Below are 23832 nucleotides of genomic sequence, written 5' to 3' on the forward strand. Positions count from 1 at the left end.
GCTAAATTAGCGGTAATCAAGCGGTCAAACTCACTCCAACCCATTAGATAAAGTGTTGTGTAGAAGGTAGTTGGTAAAACCTGGATGCAGATTTGGACGCTAAGTTTTTAGCTGCGCTGAGGTAGGCAAAGTGAGCTGCTTATTTTCACTCACCCGATTTGTAATGAATTATTTCCATCGACAGGCATCTCCTTGGATCCAGGCAAGAGCCACTTGCGAGTCTGTGTAGCACTGATACGGGATAGTATCAGGTAATTTCAATGCTGAGCGAGAGAATATCAAAAGACAAGCACACAAGAGACTGCCTAGTAATTCAAGACAGGGTAGTGACATCAAGGGCTTCAAGGGGGCCACTTTTGCCTTGGAAATCACCAAAGACATCTCATAGGAACCATCTGACCTCAGAACCCTCAAGTAAACACAGGCACCATAGCCCTGTGTAGAGGCATCACCAAATGCATGAAGTTCAATGCCCACTAGAGTTTTCCAAGCCAAGCCTGAGGTGTAGCACCTAGGAATTCTCCACTGTTTGATCACATCTAATCCTTCTAGCCATGTAAGGAATTTCAACTCAAGGGGTAGGTCCTCGTCCCACTCCAAACCCAATCGCCAAATTTCTTGGAAAAGGATTTTCACAACCATGGTAAAAGGAGTCAAGAGTCCAAGGGGGTCAAAGAGCCGCGCAGTGAAGCTGAGAACAATCTGCTTGGAACATGCTATTTCCAAGGGTACGGGTACAGAAATACCCTCAAAGAGGAAACAATCCTCCTGGGATAGCCACATCATCCCCAGTACCTTAGCTGAGTCACAATCCAAGTGCTTTGAACCAAAATCAACTCAGAATTTGTCTTCAAACACCTTACTATTGGACTTACACTTGGCAAAATCTATCCTGGTTTCACCTACAATGTCTCTGGCCCAATCAAACATGTAAAAATGGTGGCAGATTTGAACTTGAGAGAGTTGGCCTTGTTGTCGGACGACGATGACCTTCTTGTTTATAGTTAAGAAGATGTGAAACCATCATCGTCAACCTTTGACCCAACTTACAATCGTTTCAACATAAATCAGATAAGAGATGAGCAAGCCAAAGTAATGTTTCGGTTTGCAAAAGAGCAAATCACCCAAATGGTCGTTGCTCTAGGTATCCCACCTGTTTACAAAGCAGCTGATAGGTCTATCGTTACTGGTCATGATGGGCTGTGTATGCTGCTCCGACGTTTGGTTTATCCAAATAGGCTTTGCGAGTTAGAAAAAGAGTTTGGAAGGCCCAAAAGTGTTTTGTCCGCAATAATCACAACAGTCCTTGAAGATGTCGATTTGCACTTTAGAACGAAGTTCACAGACCTGGATGCCCATCCATGGATGACCATAGCCACCATTCATCACTTCGCCGATGCTGTCCACGAGAAGGGAGCTGCTCTTAGGAATTGTTGGGGTTCATTGATGGTACACCCAGGCCGATTTGCCGACCAACAGTCAACCAAAGGCTATGCTTTAGTGGACATAAAAGGGTGCACTGTCTTAAGTTCCAATCCGTTGTGGCTCCCAATGGTCTCATCGTTAATCTTTACGGACCTATTGAGGGACGTAGACATGATTCAGGCATGCTGAGAATGAGCAACCTATTGCCGGAGTTGGTTAGGGTCAACTACAGGTTGATTGATAACACACCTATGTGTCTCTATGGGGATCCGGCTTTTCCCATCAGGGATCAGCTTCCAGCACAATTCAGGGGTGCCGTTGTGACTGACGAGCAAAGGGCTTTCAACAAAAGCATGAGTGCCGTACATGAATGCGTGGAATGGCAATTTGGAAAAATTGTGTCGAACTTCGCTTTCTTGGACTTCAAAAAAAACTTGAAATTGTCCCTCCAGCCTGTTGGCAAATTGTACATTGTAGGGGCTTTGTTTTCAAATCGCCACACCTGTCTGAATGGCTTGGTCACCAGCACGTATTTCAGTGTTGACCCACCAGCACTGGAAGACTACTTGGCCTTGCAATAGGGCTTTATTGAGGACAATCAATGTCTTAGTGACAAAAGAAGATTAGTGAAGACAAAACGTTTAGGTCATCCTCCTATAACCAGATGGCAGCACCCTACGGTGTAAGATATCAAAGTCAACTTCACGGGGGGGGGTCAAGTACATGTACATTTAGTCTTCCAGTGCTAGTTGGGTCCACACTGAAATAGGTGCGAGTGACATGATAAGATGATAGAAGTTACTAGTACAGCAGAACCTCACCTTTAGCGGCCAGTGCACACTCAATAAGGATGTCCCTTCTATGGACAACTGTTCAATCATTACCTAATCAGTCGTTAGACTTGACAATTATTAAGGACAGTACTTCTCACGTCTTCCTTAGGTTTGCTTATAGAGGTTCTATAGTTTATCCAAAGTCAAGTTAAGTCTCAACGCTCTTCGACTTCATTCAGTCTCTTCTATTGGACTGTTCTCTTTTGCACATGTCCTAGTTGAGTTTGAATAGTAATAGTACCGTCACCTGGTGTTTCAGTTTTGCTTGAATTTCCAAGGTTGAACATGAAAGTACAGCATCAAATTTATTTATGTCGAACAATATGAAAGTAACTCTAAAACATCTCATGTTAACATTTATGTTTAATTTGAAAATAAACTTTTAACAACTTTCACAACAACTATATATTGTCAGATTACTGGTCCTTATAATATGCAATAGCAGATTATGACCAAAACAATTCCTGGCCAAGGCACAAAAGGTACAAGGCCAAGGTACACAGAAAACAATGTAACAATACATGGTAATTAATGCATCAAGATGGAAACTGAATGGTGTTGACCAGTATGAATACATCAAGATCAGAGCTAGGTCTTCTACCATGGAAGCTGAGTGGGTTTCACCAGTATGAATACATCAAGATCAGAGCTAGGTCTTCTAACATGGAAGCTGAGTGGGTTTCACCAGTATGAATACATCAAGATTTCATTTCATTAGCTACTATCACTGGTGCGCTAGCCCAAGGACTTTTAGAAGGCTCCATGATTCCTCGCTCTAATCCGTCTCGAACGGCAGCCTTGATTTCATGTTCCTTCTTGTAGCCTTGTCTCCGCAAGGGCAAGCGAAAAGGTCTATTAGTTCCTGTGTCAATCTCATGGCTGATCATATCTGTACATCCGATGTCTGTTGGTGAAGTAGAGAAAGTTGAACTATACTTGATCAAAAGTGAGGCAAGCTGCTGTTTCTGCTTGGCATCTAGTTCCTTACTGGATCTATTGTATAAGTCAGTTAGATGAGATGGTATGTCCTCTTCCAACTCCTCCCAGGATCGCACAGCAAAACAATCCATGGAACCCAGAGGAGTTGGGTCGGCAGTATGTTCGTAAGTCTCATCAGGCTCCTCAGCATGAAAGTCCCCCGTTGGGAAAACATATCCAACAACAGCGCCTTTCGGAAGAGTGATGGATTCCTCATTTGGATTATATAGCTGTACTGGAGTCCTCCGTTGTTTCTTGGATTGAACTGTCACTGACTTTGCTGGTAGGACACTATGCCTCTGAATGAAGAAGATACTGGGTTCGAAAATAACCTCCTGTCTAGTCCTAAAAGGACTTTTCAATTTAGCAGATAGGGCAACTTCATCTCCAGGTGGGAGTGTAACAGCTTCAGACAGACAGACTGAATGTGGCAGAAGGCTATGCTTTACACCATCCATGGGGTAATCCATTCCATTGAAAGTATAGGTACCTAAACTATACTTGATATCAATGTTAAACTTTTCCATAAATTCAGTACCCCAAATCCCGTCCATGCCATCAAGCTCGGCCACAGTCATCTGGAATGTAAAAATTTGCACCATGTACGCGTATCGGCATGATTACTTTGCCCAAGATCTTCAACGATGACTGGCCATCCGCCATGGTGATACATTCCCTAGAGCGTTGTAAAGGAGGACGATATAGTTTTGGAATCCTAAAATAAGCTCTTGAAGAGAGAAAAGTGGAAACAGAACCAGTGTTCAATAAAAAACAGCTAGGAAGTCCATTCAAATAGGTGGTTATGTAGGTCCTTGAAATACAGGAGCAAGATGCAGCTACGTTTCCTTTTTCCTTTTTGTTGCCATGACCTTGGGCTCCTGTGACAGGGGCATGGCTTACTGGTTTAAAGGATCATGATTTGCTGCTGCTGGTGTACCACCCTCTACTGGTACTTGCATTTGACCCTCAAAATGGCGCTGTGCATAAGGACACTCTCTCCAAAAGTGGTCAGGAGAATTACATATATTACAGCGTCGGTCATTTCTATCAAAGCGGCGGTCTTGATGGTTGTACCGGCCTCGGCCTCTTCCACGTCCGCGGCCTCTACCTCTTCCAGGAGCTTGACTATTGTCGCGAGGTTCCTGAGGTGGGTCCCTTACCAAAGATGCAACTGGCACTGAGGTGGTTGACTTGTTTCTGACTGCCTGATTGGTTGCCAGGAGATGATTCTCGTATGATTTCGCTTGCTGAAGGATTTGATTCAGAGGCCTGTCTTTGTAGGCATACAATTTATCACCTAGGGGCGTATCTCGTAGGGCAAGATAAAATTCCAGACCAAGATCCTTCCTCATTACCCCATGTGCCCTCTTAGAGTATAGGTTGAAGCGAAAAGCAAGGTCATCGAGGGACTCGCCTTCCTCTCTCCTGGCATCACGTAATGTAGTCATCCATAGTGATCTTTCTCCCACATAGTGGTTTTCAAGCTCTTCCACCAGGGTGGAATAGGTTACATCTTTACCCTGAAGGTCTAAGTTGGCTAGTACCTTTGCTGCTCTGCCCTCCAGCTTCTCTCGCAGGGCCTTCAACTTGTCCTCTTCGTCCCAACCTCTGGTAATTGCTGCAAAATTTGCCAAATAGGCTTCCACGTCTATCTTGGTGTCATCAAAAACAGGTATCTTTGCTCTGCGGGTGGTGTTCTCCGTCATTCCTGACCCAAAAGAGCAGTTATTATAGTGATTGACAACTGGTGGTGATGTTCGCGGTGCTGGTACAGGCCTTTCACGATCTGCCCTTTTCCTTCTTGGAGTTGTCCAGCTTTCCGGATCTGGGGTCACAGGGTCATCATTAGGGTAACTGGAAATCACTGGTGACCAGTGGATGGCAGCCATTGGTGTTTCTGGGTAAGATGTAGCCCTAGGCGGGACCTGAGACATCGGGGTCGATGTAACCGGTGCTGCTGTACTTTCAGTTGGAATGAATGTCTCCTCCATATCAACTGGGTCATATGATGTTGCATCTCCCAGAGTGAGCATAGAAAAGACACTGAAAAGCTTCTTTTTTATGGATCCAAACAGTGTTTTAGGTTGCCTTGGCTGTACTACTGGTGATCGCGGTTGAGGAGTGGGAGCTTGCCGTCTAGGTGGCACCACAGGTACAACCCCCGGAAGCCCTCTATTACGGAGTCGCATTCCCTCATGGACCTCTACTGGGACTTCATCATCACTCATGTTTACTGAGTTAGCAGCACCAATTTAAATCATAAAATGCACAAAAACACCAAGATGTTTCAGTCACATATGCCACAAAGCAAGGCAAAATGTGGAGATGATCATGCACTCACTGACTTTTCACCACACAATCATGTACCTAACATGCATCAAACATACAACATGTGCATACTATAAATGCATACTGTATGTATACACACCAACCTGAAACTAAACATGCACAAAGTGTAATGTACCAATGACATTCAAAATGTACAGGTGACAACTACATACAATGTGTGATATTATGACAATGACATCCAAAATGTACAGGTGACAACTACATACAATGTCATGTACTGCACCCAATGAATCAAACAACAGTAAATGTTGGCCTAAATCATGCACTGTAAAGAAACCAACATTTATATACAGTCAGCAGTTTGGACTAGAAGGGGTTGATATTACAACCCAACACTTTTCTACTCAACTTGGTGTACTCTCTTACCCAATTATAGATATTTGCCTTGGGCCTATTTCTATGCAGGGCACATATTCACAATAAAATATTTCACAGTTCCCTGTAAAAAAGAGCACAAAATGACATGAAATATATTCAAAGGCCTAGCCTTAATGTGTAACCAAGTACATGCAACAACTAAATTGAGTTCAGAATATCTCAAAATGTTCGAACAAGTAGCAAAAATAGTCTATTGTCACTCAGTTGGGCAGCTCACTGCAAGGCATGAATGATCCCAAGTCCAATTCACACAGCTTTCCGTACACTGAAATGTACAATTCAAGTCCTCTTGGGGAAGTAATGTGGATATCATCGCGGGTAAGATTGTTGTTTAGGTTCACTAAAACACTCCGATCATGCTTATACGCTTTGATCCTAGGATTATCCACAACTAGATTCCTTATCCTCTCATTGAAAATCTGCCTAAACTGCTCAAAGTTGCTGCAGACTTCTTTGTGCCTGCTGCGGCAACGGCGCTTCACAACCAGGCAGATGACCACTGCCTTTACTTGGAGCGAATTGGCCAAATTCACCAGTCTACTGGCCAGGACATTAACATCAGAAACTGATCTGGCCTCACATAAATCGTTTGTTCCTAGTTCCAGAATAACTAGATCCGGTCTCATCCGAGCCACAGCAGAAGTTATGATAGAGGGTTCTACCAACTTTAGACCACCTTGTCCCTCAATGAATACTTCCTCCCTCGGGAGTCCTATTTCTGATGCAAAGTTACATTCGTGGGGGCCACTACCAGCACGAAGGATCAAGAAGTCCTTGAACCTCCTAATAAATGAGTGCCCCGTTATGAGAATCTTCATTTAGTAGCACGAAAAATAAACACCACAATCAAATTCAGTTCAGCTTGGTCATTTCTTTGCATGCTACACATACGTGACGTCATGGTTAGAACATGCATGGAACATGCATGCATGTACACTGTACAGAGCGCGGCAGCCGCGTAATCCCATTATTTCAAACGGATTTTCTATCAATTAAACGTCATTTTCGTTATGTACAACAAGCTCGGTCCTGCCGACAGGTCGCCAGATGCATTGTCAGGGCGGGGATTATACCCCGGGCCTCGTATCCCTGATATGCGGGGTGGTTTTTAGGACGGATTCCACAGAATAAAACCGAAGACGAAACTCGTGGTACTTCTATCTTATTACTTCTCATGAAACTGGGCACTAAAACCCATACAGTTGCGGTAGATGCTAAATACAATACAGGCTGTAGGCCCTATAGGTGTTGTAATGTATGCATACACTGCAAGATATCTGCATGTATCTTCATGCATCTACTGTAGGCCCTATAGGTGTTAATTGTAGTGTATGCATACACTGCAAGATATCTGCATGGGAGCTCAATACACATCAATCAGTCTGTTAGATCATAATTCTACAGGCCGCGTTGTGATGTGACACTATCAAGGAAAGCAACGACGATTTCGACTCTAAGAAGACGTCTATTTATCTCGTAGTATAGGCATAGGGTTAAACTGAAAATACAAAAGTGACAACTGTCACAACCTTGACAGGCGCTCAAAGACAAAGGACTAGACGGGATGTCCCACCCACAGGCGCCCTCTATACTGAGGACGGCCAAACTAAACCAGTGACACGCACTTTGCTTAAGTCTCAATTTACACAAATGTACTAGGTGGGCTATTCTAACATGATACATACATCTTGTTGTTAGTTTCCTCTTTCATAGTGTCCTAAATGAATGCTGATCACAGCATCATTTACTACTGTAAAAGGCGGAATCATCCGCGGAACAACGAACCCAAAATGGCCGTTTTAGCAATAAAATGTTGGTAATGCACCAATTCTGGAGCGGCCGTGAACACCGCAAGACGACACGACATAGCGGCCCCAATAAGCTGACTGAGCCTTTATGCAGCTTATTATACAACCAGGAGTGTCGCTTCTAACTTATCCACAATAGATCTTAAATCAACCTGTCCTTCATTGTCCAACGGAATGTCACTACACTGCATATAGTAATTAGTCCAAAGAGATTGTCAATCCCAGAGTCTAGCATTTAACCAGTAAGATACCTGACTCAATGATCACAAGAACCAAAGGCATCGATTATGCAAGTAACAACCAAGAGCAGCGATCCGCCTACACTCTCAGTACTAAATAAAACATCAAACATAATGAACGTCCTGAATTCTCACTCCATCAAACGAATGAAGTAAACGATAAAGAGCGCAATTCGGAGAATTCCGTCATCCTTCATCATGACTAGATCACCTTCCTGAATATTACGCCGAGGTGTCAACCATTTTGACCGTTGCTGGAGACTGGGTAGGTACTCTGACATCCAGCGTTTCCAGAACTGCTCCGACAGGTATTGAATCTTCCTCCATTCTTTCCTACGGAGGCCATCCTCCTTCGTGAACACCCCTGGTGGCAGACCTGCCACTTTCCGCTGCAGCAACAAATGGTTCGGTGTCAAGGCCTCCAAATCATTGATGTCCTCAGACACAGCACAAAGAGGTCGATTGTTCAGGATGGCTTCGACTTCAGCAAATAGGGTCCTAATCTGGAATTCAGTCAACAATCGGTCCTCAGCAAGTACCCTGAGATGACGCTTCGTAGATTGGACCAATCTCTCCCAGACTCCACTCATATGGGCAGCAGTAGGGGGATGGAACTCCCATTTAACCCCTTTCTGTTGTAGCTCTTTCTGGATTTTCTCGTGATTCCATTCAGCAACGGACTCCTGCAGTTTCCGATTGGCTCCCACAAAGTTGGATCCGTGATCAGATCTGATCTCCTCTGGCGGCCCCCTGTGACAGATGAATTGACGCAACACCATGATGAAGTCATCCATACTCAATGAAGGCGCCACTTCCAGGTACACCGCTCGTGAGTTGAGGCAAGTGAATAGACATCCCCAACATTTCTTGGTCTTGTTGAGTCCCCACTTGAGTTGCATAGGTCCGAAGAAGTCGACTCCCGTAAATGTGAATGGTGGTTGGTATGGTACGAGGCGACAGGGTGGTAACTGTCCCATCAACTGCTCCATGACACGCCCGTTGGCAATACGATACTTGATGCAGTTTCTGACGATCGACTTAGCCAGTCCTTTCCCTCGGATAACCCAAAACTCTAGCCTGGACTCGGCTAGAGTCTGTTCTCTACCAGCGTGAGCAAGCTTCTCGTGGTAATGTCGCATGACCCTGACAGTCACAGGGTGATCACGAGGCAAAATGATTGGGTGTTTCTCGTCCCAGGATAGGATGACAGCTCTTTCTAAGCGACCCCCAACTCGGAGCAATCCGTCAACGACGATTGGCCTCAAATTGGTCAGTTTGCTCCCTTCCTTGATTTCATCCCCTGCTTGGATTGTGGCGATCTCTTCGGCAAAGGTTTCAGCTTGGACAATACGAGAGACGACCCTGGCGGCCCCTTGAATCTCCTCGACAGACAGGCCACCTTGGACAGTGACATGTTTCTTGTCCTTGATCCATTGACAGAACCGTAGCAACCAGGCAACCATTCTCAGCAGAAACTTCCATGAACCGTAGTAGTAGATTACACGGCTCAATCCATGCTGTTCAGGCGCTACCATCTCAGTGTCCTTGACCCTTGTCGAGACTTGACAGACCTGCTGACTTCCCTTGCGTACCTCAGGGTCAGATTCTGCTAGTGGTTGGACTTCACTATTCAGCCACTGGTCCTCATCCTGCCACAAGAACTCTGGGCCATTCCACCATCCGTCTTGACTGGCTAGTTTCTGAGGGGAAAGTCCCCTTGATGCAAAGTCGGATGGGTTCGACACTCCTGGACAGTGTCTCCACTGGTTGGGACTGGTGGCATCACGAATATCAGCTATCCGGTTGGCGACGTACGTGTGGAATCGCTTGGATTCATTCTTAATGTACTGTAGTACTGTCATAGAGTCAGTCCAAAAAACCACTCCATTGATGGGGTAGGTCAACTCCTCCTTGACAGTCAAACTGCCAACTCGTTCTCTGGAATGGGATCATCCCATCCTACCTTGGCTTGCCACAATCGCTGCATGATTTGCTTTGCCTCAAGGACTACGGGGCAAACAAATCCGATGGGATCGTACAAAGATGAAAGGGTAGATAACACTCCACGTTTGGTCATCGGCTTCTCTTGCAGCTGGACCTTGAACTGGAAGACGTCCTCCTCAGTATTCCATTCAAAACCTAGGGCACGTTCCACGGGCAGCTCATCTAAATCCAAATCGAGGGTAGGTTTGCCTCGTTCATTCTGAGGGATGGCCCTCAAAATCTCTCTCACGTTACTGTTGATCTTCGTAATACGAAATCCTCCCTTGGCAAGCATGTCGATTATTTCTATGACCAGTTGGATGGCTTCTTGCGTTGTCATGTTGAGAGACCTAAGGAGGTCATCGACATACATCTCACGTTAAACGGTTGTGACTGCATCCTCACTATACTGGTCCTTATTGTCCTCTGCGGTACGTTTCACTGCGTAGTTGCAACAACTCGGTGAGTCTGTGGCACCAAATATGTGCCTCAGCATTTTGTACTGCTGAAGGGCTTGTCTAAATCTCCATCGGGCCACCAGAAGAACCGTAGCGAGTCTGAATCTTCATCGGGGACTGCGACCTGTAAGAACATCGCCTCAATATCGCCGACAATTGCTATGTGGTATTCCCGGAATCTCAACAAAACTCCCAATAAACTATTGGTATAGTCCGGCCCTTGTAAGAGTTGGCTGTTCAGAGATACACCATCTGTCTTCGCAGCAGCATCAAAGATGACGCGTACTTTGTCCGGTTTATGATGAGGCAGAAACCATGTCCGCTGTCCATGCATTTCACTCTCCTCCTGGGTCAGCTTACGAGCGTGACCCCTGTCTAACAGTTTGTCTACGAAGCACTTGTACTTGCAGTGAAAGTCCGCGCTATTCTTCAACTTTCGTCTCAGAGACGTCATCCTATGTTCCGCAGCCTTTTGGTTGCTAGGTAACCAGGTGTCGGGTGATTTCCATAGCATGCCAACCTCATACCTGCCATCATTGAGGGTGGTGCTTTTCTCAAACATCGTTTGGACTCGTCTATCTTCGGGCGACATCCCCTTCTTTATGCCGATGATGGCGGACTCCTCAATGCCAACGTACTGCCGCATCTGGTCCTCCATGGAACACGAATCCTGGTCCTTGAACTGGAGGAAGTTGACGTTCAAGCTCTCAGCTTGCTGCTTGGTTTTCAGCGGCCCCAGTATGGACCAGCCTAACAAAGTCTTGATAGCGTAAGGTTCCCCGAGTCCTCCTACACGGACTTCCTCCTGTATGTAGACTTGTGGCACGTGCACCCCAATCAGCACCTTTATCTCAGCGATGTCTGAATCTGCTGTTAAAGCTGTGTTGATTCCGTCCAGGTGTGGCCACCTACTGAGATCGATAGGTCGGGTCGCAGTGATATTCAAGCTTGTGACGACCTTGGCGTTTTGCACCGTCACTCCGTTTCCTCCTTTGGCTGGCTCCACGGAAAAGCTAACGTTCCCAACTGTCTCGGTGGTGACCCCTGACATAGTGCATAATTCTAGAGTCTCATAGTTCTCAGTTTTCAAAGCCAGCTTGTCGACTAACGATCTAGCGATAAAGGTTGCTTCACTGCCGGTATCAAGCAAGGCATACGTGGTGATTGTCCTTCCATCTGCTCCAACTATACGCACGGGTGTGGCTGGTAATGCAGTGCAGGTGATTCCCATTGGTTTGTCCTTAACCCTTCATGCCGCATTGTTGTTGATTGTCCTCTCTTTGACACTACTAGCCTCAGCTTTGGTCGATTCTGTCTCCGGCTTGCGCCCCACCTTGGCTTCAGATGGGGTTGATGCAGGCCTTTCTTCATCACCCTGCTGGTCTATGTCCCTGTGGAGTAGTGTGTGATGTTTCTCCTTACATCGGTTGCAGCGTCCTGTGCTGGTGCAACGATCATAGTAATGGTCGCCAAAACAATTGAAACACAGTTTCTTGTTTCGAATGAAAGAGTTCCTTTCCTTTCTGTTTTTACCACGGAATTTCTGACAGTTCTGCAGCTTATGATTGTCATTACAAAAGTGGCACCTGCTCTGGTCCTGAGGCCTAGCACCGCCAGCCGTGATTGTCATTGTTGTTGCTCTTGGCGGTTTGGTCCCCAAGCCCTGTGGCTTTGGCTTTGACACGTTCGAACTGTTGTTGGGAAAACCCTTGGAATTTTCCCCGACTTTGCCAAAAATTGGATCATTGGCAGCCTGCGCTGCGGTCTCAACAAACTCCACGATATGCTTCAAACCTGGACTCTCGCCTTTGTCACGGATTCTCTGAGCCTTGTCCCGAAATTGTCCTTGCAAACGTCAAGGAAGCCTTCCAACTATCAAACCCAGGTTGGACATATTCATTTCGCTCATCGCGGACATCGAGTGTAGTGTTTCGTAAATCATTCGGGCCTTGTCAGCATATTCCCTCAACCCTTGTTTATCATTATTGGCAATGTTCAGTCCAAGGGTGAGAGTGTCCACACAGGCCTGCGTGATCAGGTGGGGTTTCCCAAAGCGTTGCTCCAGTAGGTCCAAGGCCTTCTTCAACCCACCAGTGACGCCCTCATATCCGTTCACTGCAGTCTTAGCATTGACATCTAAGAACTGGAGAAGTCTCGACATTTGTTGTTCCTCAGTCAGGTCGTAGGACGCCACCATCTGACTGAAGCGTGACTTGAACTTCAAATATTCAGAAGGTTCACCAGCGAACTTCACCACTTCCATGGGCGGTAGACTACTCTTTACGGATAGTCGTTCCAAGCTCTCAGCAACCTTGCCCATGACTTGGCCAACACTGGACATTTCAAATTGACTGTTTTGCTGATCAGTTACATGGCACTGACCAGGTGTGCACCTGTACGACGCCCCATGGATTGTAGGGCTGTTGCGATAGTCTTGGGGTGTAGAGGTAACCGGGGGGCGGGGCTCAGGGTGCCCGACGTGATTACTTGGCAGTACGGGATAATATACTGTTCCTCCAATAACTACTGGTACGGGTGCAGCATAAGCAGCATGGTACAACTGCTCTGGTTCGACTCGTGGATTATTTTCGAAGGGTGGTTGTGACAAACCATAACCACCATGTTGCTGTAAGTGTCCTCCACTCACACTGGCTGACGGCTGTGACGATAGGCCACTATCGACGAGTGGTTGTGACCACGCACCACAACCATGAAGTAAGTGTCCTCCACTCACACTGACTGATGGCATTGACAATGGATCACCACTGATGACAGGTGGTTGTGACAAACCATAACCACCATGCTGCTGTAAGTGTCCTCCACTCACACTGACTGATGGCTGTGACGATAGGCCACCATAGACGAGTGGTTGTGACATTGCACCACAACCATAAAGTAAGTGTCCTTCACTCACACTAACTGGTGGCTGTGACGACATGCCACCATTGACGACGGGTGGCCATGCCCATGCATCACCACCACGTCCATACTGAAGACCATCAGGGCCCTGCACCGCAGGGGTCTTCCTCTCATCTCTACTCCCACCCTCATCCACACGGCGGCGTGGATGAGGCCTACTTGCCGAAGCTCCACCAAGTAGTAGGGTTCCACCGGGTGTATTTGCGATCTGCTCCGTGAGTGATTCGATTTCCCTCTGGGTTGTCTCGAATTCTTCTTCTAGCCTCCTCATTGTGGCCTCCGACAGCAAATCCAGTCCTCTACGGGATGTCATCTTGAACCTCAAGATTTTAACTGTGATGTGACACTATCAAGGAAAGCAACGACGATTTCGACTCCAAGAAGACGTGTATTTATCTCGTAGTATTGGCATAGGGTTAAACTGAAAATACAAAAGTGACAACTGTCACAACCTTAACAGGCGCTCAAAGACAAAGGACTAGACGGGATGTCCCACCCACAGGTGCCCTCTATACTGAGGACGGCCGAACTAAACCAGTGACACGCACTTTGCTTAAGTCTCAATTTACACAAATGTACTGGGTGGGCTATTCTAACATGATACATACATCTTGTTGTTAGTTTCCTCTTTCCTAGTGTCCTAAATGAATGCTGATCACAGCATCATTTACTACTATAGAAGGCGGAATCATCCGCGGAACAACGAACCCAAAATGGCCGTTTTAGCAATAAAATGTTGGTAATGCACCAATTCTGGAGCGGCCGTGAACACCGCAAGACGACACGACACGCGTGCAGTTACTTTATTTGGACGTCAATTTGATCTAGCTTCAATCCCTGACATCACTGACAGTAGCTATGTGCCATGTGTTGTTTCAATTGTCTAGTAACCCCATCTGACCACTGTCATTATGACAAAGTTTGCAATGACGTAGGTCAAGGACGTGAATTTGTCATCTTTTTACTGTGTCACGTCATCATGCAATGGCGATGTCCTCTATTTGTGCAGATGACGTCATCACTGCCATATTGGACGCAAACACACCGTCTAAAATAGGACAGCAAAAGTAACAGTTCGCTAGAAGTTTTTGCTCTTTCGAACAATTTCTTTGGTTGTCATCAGCACAGGGGGGTCACGTCCCCCAAACCTCTCTCGGCATCCGTGCCTGCATGCCATTGAATAAATTATTCATATTAACACTGAAAATGACTGCTCCCTCCAGGAGGTTTTGGAAATGGCAGTCAAAATCAGTGGTGTTTCAGTGTGGATTGAGTGTGTTGCGAAATATTTAAATTAACACTGAACCCCACTGCCAGCCCTGTACATGATGCATAGTGGGGAGTCATTTTCAGTGTCAAAAGCAGTGGAAATCAGTCAGCCTAAATATTTAAATGAGCACTGCTTTTGACTGCCTTACCACTGATTTTGACTGTCTTACCACTGCTTATGACTCCCTAACCTCTATTTTTGATTGCTGTATAACTGTATGCTTTGGTAACGCGTGACTGAAAAACACTCCCTATGACTGCTTTCCACTGATTTCAACACTGCCATAAAAATGTGAGGTAACACTGCAACCTGACTGAATCCTGACTGATATCACACTGCTTTTCGGTGAGGGTTACCATTCCAATCAGCCTTTCTATGTCTGCTGGACACTGGGGTTTTGTCATCTCCTCAACAGCCTTGATCTTCTCTTCATCAATTTTTGTCCCTTTGTCAGTGAACTTATGCCAGGAGTATTTCACTTCGAGAAGGCATAACTGCAACTTCTTCAGTGAAAAGGTGACGTTGTTCTCTCTAGCGCGCTGTAGTGTGTTTCTTAGTGATTCATTGTGCTCTTGTAAGGTGTCGCCTTCTACGAGAAAGTCATCAACAATCAACTCAAGTCCTCCTATGCCTGCAAAAATGTCTCCGAATATTCTCTGAGAGGTGCAGGGGTGATGCCCATCGGTAGCCTCTTGTATCTAAATCTGCCAAAGGGAAGGACAATAACTTTTCGGCATCTGTTACCGATTGCTTCCTTTTTCCTACCAGGGCAGCGTACGTCAGTCCAGTTCCTGGATCTCTCATTGCCTCGTCAAAACCGTCAAACTCCAGCATTGGATATCGGCCTTCTCGGGTATGACCAGCGATTCGTTTCAACAGGTGGCAGTGATCTGCACGTTCGTGGTGGACTTGGTTGGTAGTTGGGTCCACTTCTGGTACGTACAGATGATGGCGGAAGTCAACTCCACGATTACTCCAACTTTCCACACTGTTCCTGAAATTGTCAATAATAAATTATCAACCTAAGGAACACAGCCATGAATGGTTATCAATAATACAAGAGAAACAAGTCTATTGCTAACCTGAAATACATTGTTGCCAGTTTGCTGCGCAATTTCTCCAAGTATGACTCCGGGCAGTTTGGTCTCCACGGACAAGGTTCATAACCCATTTGGACAAGCTCTTGGCGAACTTGGTCTTCTTCTGGGATCCGTTGCTGATGCACAAGATCATGAAGCTGCAGTTTGAGCGTGTCGGGGACGACCTCATTTTCTCGGATCATCACAGGGACACCATCATGGAAGACTGGAAAAAAGTCATGAACTTCTAGAGGGGTGCATATAAATCTTCATCCCACATTATCCAATCATGGGTATTAAAGGCTTTTCCGATAGTGTTCTATCAATGCAATCACCACTACCTATGGAACATACCATTGGTTGGTATCAGAACCTCCAAGAGCGTTTGCTTGTTCATCCTGGAAACCGCTTGCTTGGCATCATGAACTAGCTGCCATAAATGAAGAGGTCTTGTTTCCCCCATTGAGCGCAAGGAACAGAATTCACCGTCCGTAACAGTGCCTGAAGCAATGAGAAATTAGAATAGAAAAAAAGCCTATCGGCGTGTCATTCACAATGTGGTTTGTGAGGAGTGTCATAGTCGTCAACAGTGTAGCTTACGTATTTCGAAGACCAGTGGAATTGGCGGCGTCAAATTATTAGTGAAATTTATAATTTACAAATTACAAATTACAAATCGTTTATTGAAACCGTGTAAAAAGTTACATTTTACATAAGATAAAAGTACAATGACCATAAGTGCAGTGTGGACACATTCGGTAAGAAGAAAGAGTGGGAGAAGATTGATGATCATAAATGAGGTATGTAGTATTCAGCAGTGTTGACCTACAAGGTTCTAATATATGTAGTACATAATCAGCTATACAGTCTTTCTTATCTGGTAAGCAAAAGGAAGTTAAATTTACCAGTGAGGCGGGGTACATTTTTTTGAGTTGTTAAAAGGTAGAATTAAAAATCTTTATTCGGGAGCTCACTTTTTAATTTAATTATTTTTAAGTTTAAATATTTATTAGGGAGACTGGAGAAAAGGAACAAGAAGAAAGGAAATGCATTTCGTCTTCAATATCCTTATTTAATTGAATAGAACAGTGAGGGCATCAGCGTTCGTTCCGTGGAATAATGGGACGACAGTGTCGACCCTTTTTAATTAGAAGACAGTGATTACTTATAGGGAGTTTAGTGAGAGGGTTTTGCGATGTGTGTTATGGATATCGTCAAGAGTGTTTTCATTAGCGAATCTATTTTTAAAAGAGAGATATGTACAGAATTTGCGCTCGTTTTAGAAAAAACCAGCGATTTTTACGAAATTCTAAAGTCTTATTCAGGCCTAATATGTGTCACCTGCTGTGGTAAAATGGCTTGTTTTATCAATAAATAACAAAATATGATCTTTGTAAATAAAATCGGAGATCTTCTGGTGTGTTTTTATGTGAATTTATTACGAACTATCAATGCAGCGCAGGGCAGCCATCGTTCTCAGGCGTAGTGGCAATGCGATAGCCTTTTTACATTTTCACATCCGCGGCACTGCTTTTCAAGATGGTGGCAATTTACCAGTGCTAGAGGCGTTGTAAGGAAAATTGAGAGTAGGCCCCTAATGAATAAATTCTCAACGATATCGATATATTTTCGTAATTCCAGCACTACTAGAAAAAACCAGCGATTTTTACGAAATTCTAAAGTCTTATTATTCAGGCCTAATATGTGTCACCTGCTGTGGTAAAATGGCTTGTTTTATCAATAAATAACAAAATATGATCTTTGTAACTAAAATCGGAGATCTTCTGGTGTGTTTTTATGTGAATTTATTACGAACTATCAATGCAGCGCAGGGCAGCCATCGTTCTCAGGCGTAGTGGCGATGCGATAGCCTTTTTACATTTCCACATCCGCGGCACTGCTTTTCAAGATGGTGGCAATTTACCAGTGCTAGAGGCATTGTAAGGAAAATTGAGAGTAGGCCCCTAATGAATAAATTCTCAATGATATCGATATATTTTCGTAATTCCAGCACTACTAGAAAAAACCAGCGATTTTTACGAAATTCTAAAGTCTTATTATTCAGGCCTAATATGTGTCACCTGCTGTGGTAAAATGGCTTGTTTTATCAATAAATAACAAAATATGATCTTTGTAACTAAAATCGGAGATCTTCTGGTGTGTTTTTATGTGAATTTATTACGAACTATCAATGCAGCGCAGGGCAGCCATCGTTCTCAGGCGTAGTGGCGATGCGATATCCTTTTTACATTTCCACATCCGCGGCACTGCTTTTCAAGATGGTGGCAATTAACCAGTGCTAGAGGCGTTGTAAGGAAAATTGAGAGAAGGCCCCTAATGAATAAATTCTCAACGATATCGATATATTTTCGTAATTCCAGCACTACTTTTCAACTACTATCCACCGACAATCCCACTTGACGAATATTAATATCAATTCATATCGTATATCTTAAAACGCTTTTATTTCATTTTAAAAAGAGTTATCGAGTAAACAATGACCTCCTACCGTACCCTCGAAATAAACTGCCCAAATGACCACAAAAACACCTTTTTAGCTCACCTCTTAGGAGAGGTGAGCTTATCCCATACCGTGGCGTCCGTCGTCCGTCGTCCGTCGTCGTCGTCGTCGTCGTCGTCGTCGTCGTCGTCGTCGTCGTCGTCGTCGTCCGTCGTCGTCCGTCGTCCGTTAGCAGGGCACGTTTCGTAACTGTTAGAGCTATTGAGTTGAAACTTGGTACACATTTACCCTTATGTAATGACACCTTGGAGACCAAGTTTCGGTCCGATTCGTTTCATGGTTTGGCCACCAGGGGGCAAAACGTTAAAAGTGAAAATATGCAATATCTCCCTTAATAGTAGTCGGGAAATTTTGAAAAAAATATGGTAGGTACTTCTAGCAAAGGTGCATCATATATCCTCCGGGTTTTTGATTTGACCTCCTTTTCAAGGTCACAGAGGTCAAATGGTGTAAATTGGCCGTTAGGATGTAACGATGGCACGTTTCTAAACTGCAATGACTATTGATACCAAATTTGGTACACATTTACCCCTTAGTCAGGTGATCTCAGGGACCGAAGTTTGGTCCAATATGATTCACCACTTGACCACCAGGGGGCAAAATCCAAAAACCTTAAAAATGTGATTATTCCTTAACTTCTTGCCCGATTGCCACCAATTTGATATCATGGGTACATCTAACCACCATACAGTATACGTCACACAGGTTTTTAATTTGACCTTCTTGTCAAGGTCACAGAGGTCAAATGGCGTAAATTCGCCGTCAGGCCGTAACTATGGCACGTTTCTTAACTGCAATGACTATTGATCACAAATTAAGTACACATGTACCCCTTGGTCAGGTGATCTCAGGTACCGAAGTTTGGTGCAATCTGATTTGCCGTTTGGCCTCCAGGGAGGGGGCCAAATCCTAAATTCTTCAAAATGCCATGATTCCTATTAATGACTTGCCCGATTGGCACCAATTTGATATCATAGGTACATCTAATTCTAACAACCATTCAATGTGTCACCCGGGTCTTCTTTGATTTGACCTACTTTTCAAGGTCACAGAGGTCGAATGTACTGTAAATTGGCCATTTTGGGGAAATCGTAATTGCTTGGACCTACATCAAACCTAACACTACATGACACAATACCATGCTCTTTATCCATCTTTCCTCCACATGAGGTGAGCACAATGGCCCTGGCCATTTCATTAGAAAAAAACAGTGATTTTTACGAAAGAAATGTCATCAGAGACGAAACTAGACACTAATTTAGCTAGGTATGCACAGTAATAGTACCTGAAGTGATAGATTTCAAGGAGAAAATACACTGAAAACAAATTTTTAAGGAACAGAAATAAGATCACATTGTGAATAACAAGTAAAAAGATGTACACAAGCCTTGCGAGAGATAAAATTTCACATTGTAATCTGTAGAGGAATTGACTTACCTACTACACAAAGACAACTTGAAACCATTTCCTGCTTTATTGCTTTGCTGAAATCCCTGATGTACTGATCTCGAATGCTGTGGTATGGGATGAACTGAACTGGGGCAGCATATGGTTTCTTCTTTCGTCTTTCATCTGACAACAAGGATACGAGTACATATGAGATGCAGGCGGCTGACGCTTCTTCTTGAACAGATTCTTCAGATAGGTCTTGTAGTCAGCATTCATTTTGCGGAGGCAGTCCCTTGCAGCGCCAATTGTCATGGTGTTGGAAGCGTGTTGTTCAAGAATCTTCTCAACATTCCCGATGAACTGCTGACTTTGGGTGAGGAGAGTTGTGTACTCGACCACTTCCCAATGGAGAGACTTCAGAGTTTCCTCAGGGGTGTTCTTGTTGTAGAACTTGCTCCGGTAGATTTTGATGGCATTTTCTAGTCCAGTGTTGAGGAACTCGGAATCATCTTCGAGACTGGTTTTGACTGAATGCAAAAGCTGGAGACTGTCATTGGAAATGATGTCTTCGATTCCCCTTCTACGGTTGTCGTAGTCCTCTCTCAGCTTCTGCAATTTTCCATCCCCAATATCGGTATCACCATTCCATGTCCCTTTCATAGATTCTTGGAGAGCCGGCTTGACATCTACTCCATCTGCTTTGAGCCAAAAGCGACCATCGGGGTTTGCATCTTTGAGTTGCAGAATGGTGTTTTTCTGTTAATAAGATATAAGTCTGGGAGTAGGATGCTGAAGAGGACCTACACAATGCATTTTCCCCTTCTCAATCAATGATTTAAACTCAAGCTTAAATCCAAAACATGTATCAATACATGCACCATCAGATTGCTTCATGACAAAGAAAGCCAGATCTTTACTTACTTGAATCTCAGGTTCTGTTGAAACACCCTCCACTTTTGCAAGTTTCCGGCGTACGGTTTGTTTACTGCGGCAGGCAAGGTTTACTCGAGACTTGAAAAGAAGAAATAGAAGTAATGAAACTAAGGTATGTTTTCTCGAGTATACCAGTACAATACTGGTATTCAACCACATTCTCTACATGCTTCACTGCTTCCCTGGTTAAGCCATTTCAACAGAAGATATTAAAATCATGTTACCTTTAATGGATTTCCAAGATCCTTGTGCGGTAGGCCACTCCACATAGGACCGGTTATCAACTTGTCTTGGTGCAACGTTAATTCCGCATCAAGGGTTTCTCTCCACGATGCAAAATCTTTCGACTCCTTCACCTGAAAAAAAACAATCGCCATCAGCATAACAGCATGACTCATGTTAACAGGTTTCATTCCAATGATATGATAATGTCCCATCAAATACAGTCGCTTATTTACCTGGTTCACGTGATTGGCATTGAAGAAGTCTATTTGATACTCAATCAATCCAAATGGCATTCTATTCAGTGGCAGTAGAGACTCCTCGCTTTTTGGTCTCCTCAATGAGATACACCTTGGCCACTTGTAGATAAGATTTGATTTCACCACCGACTTCAGCTTCTTCATTGCATCAACTGACAGGGTGATAAAGTCAGCACCTGGAAGGTCCCCAATATCTGCTTGCTTGGAGAAGTGGCAGAAAAAAAGTTCATCCAACACACTTGTATGGTCCCCCATGTTGTCAGCTCTAAAGCATGTCTGGATAAGGTCACTCAAAAAATGGCGTGATTTTACTAAATTCTCTGATAATTGTTGCTTTTGAAGTGGGGTCAGGTGGCCTAGATCCTTGAGAGGTGGCGGAAGAGAAAGTTGTGGCGGTGTTGCTGTTGGTGCTGGCCGTGTGCCATCCACATACGAGTCCACTGTGATCCCCAATCTCTCCTCAGCATTGTCTACAGTGCCATATTCATTTCGTAGTTTTATGACCTTTGAGCGTATACCTCCAGCTGAAAGAAATAACGACAACTAAAACATGCAACCAAGCCCATCAAAAGCATGAAGGAGCCGCAGGATAGGATGGGAGAGGTTAGTTGTGACTTCTCTCAGCCCTTAGACCCCAGTTGTCACACCAATGAGTAGTAACACATTCTTTATTTGTACTGACATCTTTAATATCGACGACTTCTATATGTGGATGACGTAAAAGACTGAAAGAATATACAAAAAGTATTTTAAGTTTCTTGAAAATACTGATGCAGTCTATAAAACAGTCAGTTTCCATGATCTTTTAAAAACATTGGGAAAAATCTTCACCTTAAAGAACTGCCTAAAGCCGAACACATGGCTAAAACAACATACACTCTAAATACACCGAAATGGCGTTAAGCAATACCATTTTGCACTATTGGTTTACTATGAACGTGTATACCTAAAACTTGTGCATACATGTATGTACACAGGTATACACAACCAGTGTGTATACTGTGAATGTTCTAATCAGAAATTGTGAGATGAATTCATCTTACAAATAATGCAAGAATTTTACTCTTAAAATCAAAAATAATTGTTTCTATACATTCTCTAATAATTGTTCCTTTTACATACCGTGTTTGGGCATCTGGGATCTTGGGATAGATAATGAAACTATGGATACAAATAAGCTCCTTGAAATGAATGAACTGTTGCCATGAGCAGTGATGAGGAAAAAAACATGTTCTCCTTTGTCTTAGGAGCACATGGCTAATTTCTGCTAATTACAGTAAAAATATCGGTAAGGAGTCATATAAAAAACACACTATCCTATAAAATCCCAATAGGTATATTTAGCCAGCAATATCTTTTCAGAGTGTCCTAATTGTGTACAGATTTATAAAACTATTAAAAGGACTATATACTCAGCCCAATAACACGGTAATACTAAGAAAGATGTGAGTCGGTTTTGGTACTTGGAGTAAGGGTTCACAACCTGGGTGCTATTGTTGAGAAGCAGTGCACCAATATGTGCCTTGTGTTTACAAACAAGATAAAGGGGTAGAGGGTTGAGAAGAGAGTTGCCATGACTGTTGTTACACTCCCACCCAAATCACTTTCGGTGATTTCTTTATTACCAAGAGTTCAAAAAAAAAAACAACACAAAACCCAAATTAATCAAAACAAAAAAGTTTGACAGAAAACCCTTCTGGTCTGCTCCCACCCGTAAAGCTATAGAATGACTGAGGCAATCACGCTGTTGTACTTTCTACCAGCACAGAGAGTTTGTGGATCGGTCTTTCTAGAAACTTTGATTTGCCTGTACGCTTTCCTTCCTTTGTCAGGCTAGAGTCGCTCATCAGAAGTCTGACAGTTCGTACCAATCCATCCTTGTCCTGGTTAGTCGCATCAACTTTGGCCAGCCTCCAATCGCAGCGTGGTGAGTCTGTTTCATGGAGCAGCACTATGTCTCCCACCTTGATGTTTCTCTCTTCTTTGTGCCACTTCTGCCGAGGTTGGAGAGTAGACAGGTACTCCTTTTTCCACCTTCTCCAAAATTCATTTGTCAAATACTGGACTCTTCGCCACCTCTTCTTTGCATAGACATCCTCCTTGACAAAGTCACCAGGAGGGGGCATCACAATACCTGACTTCATAGTGAGTAGGTGATTAGGTGTGAGCGGCAATACATCCTGTGGGTCATTTAGTGTCTCTACAGTCAGTGGTCGGCTGTTTACAATGGCCATGACTTCATAGAACAACGTCCTGAGGGAAGATGTGTCTAGGCGAGAGGGAAACTGACCAAGCAGGATGGAGAGCACACTTCGTCTTGTCCGAATCTGACGTTCCCAAACTCCTCCCATGTGGCTAGAACCTGGCACATTCATCACAAATTCCAACTGGTAGTGAAAAAATGTGTTCACCTTCTCAGGATCTATGTCTTTCATAGATGCCTCTAACTCTTGTTTCGCACCCACAAAGTTTGTGCCTTGGTCACATCGAATGCGTTGAACCCGTCCTCTAATTGCTATGAAGCAACGAAGGCCATTTATGAACGCATCAGTGGTCATGTCGTCTAGTAGTTCAATGTGTATGGCTCTGGAAGCCATACAAGTGAACAGTAATCCATATCTCTTCAATTCTTTCCGTAGATCTTTGACGTAGAATGGGCCGAAACAGTCTACTCCACTGTACAGAAATGGTGGTGTGGGCTCTAATCTTTCAGCAGGGAGATCTGCCATCTTCTGAACTTGGGCGGCTCCTCTGTAGCGTCTACAGACAATACATTTGAATATGAAGG

At 44.2% G+C, this 23832-nt stretch overlaps 4 protein-coding genes across 4 annotated transcripts in view; 1 reads left to right on the top strand and 3 right to left on the bottom strand.

Moving 5' to 3' along the window:
* LOC135490672 (mitochondrial inner membrane protease subunit 2-like) overlaps window positions 1-2646 on the top strand; it is a 193673-nt gene extending 191027 nt beyond the window's left edge. The window contains exon 7 of the mRNA XM_064776004.1: window positions 185-2646. Within this exon, the coding sequence (XP_064632074.1) occupies window positions 185-255 (71 nt within the window). The 3' untranslated portion in view covers window positions 256-2646. The remainder of the gene's footprint in view (window positions 1-184) is intronic.
* Window positions 2647-8141: 5495 nt separating this feature from the next.
* LOC135491088 (uncharacterized) lies at window positions 8142-9872 on the bottom strand. The gene has a single exon (XM_064776736.1). It carries the CDS (start codon window positions 9870-9872, stop codon window positions 8142-8144), a length of 1731 nt encoding a protein of 576 aa, XP_064632806.1.
* A 56-nt stretch (window positions 9873-9928) lies between these two features.
* Window positions 9929-10366, bottom strand: LOC135491089 (uncharacterized). The gene has a single exon (XM_064776737.1). The coding sequence runs from the start codon at window positions 10364-10366 to the stop codon at window positions 9929-9931; it is 438 nt and encodes a 145-aa protein (XP_064632807.1).
* A 116-nt stretch (window positions 10367-10482) lies between these two features.
* Window positions 10483-11682, bottom strand: LOC135491092 (uncharacterized). Its single transcript, XM_064776743.1, has one exon. It carries the CDS (start codon window positions 11680-11682, stop codon window positions 10483-10485), a length of 1200 nt encoding a protein of 399 aa, XP_064632813.1.
* Window positions 11683-23832: the final 12150 nt, after the last annotated feature.

This window comes from Lineus longissimus, chromosome 7, assembly GCF_910592395.1.
Source record: "Lineus longissimus chromosome 7, tnLinLong1.2, whole genome shotgun sequence".
NCBI lineage: Eukaryota > Metazoa > Nemertea > Pilidiophora > Heteronemertea > Lineidae > Lineus > Lineus longissimus.

Excerpts from the sequence above, each read along its gene's own strand:
- LOC135491088 (XM_064776736.1), bottom strand. The coding sequence starts at position 9,872 with ATGACAGTACTACAGTACATTAAGAATGAATCCAAGCGATTCCACACG.
- LOC135491089 (XM_064776737.1), bottom strand. The coding sequence starts at position 10,366 with ATGTATGTCGATGACCTCCTTAGGTCTCTCAACATGACAACGCAAGAA.
- LOC135491092 (XM_064776743.1), bottom strand. The coding sequence starts at position 11,682 with ATGGGAATCACCTGCACTGCATTACCAGCCACACCCGTGCGTATAGTT.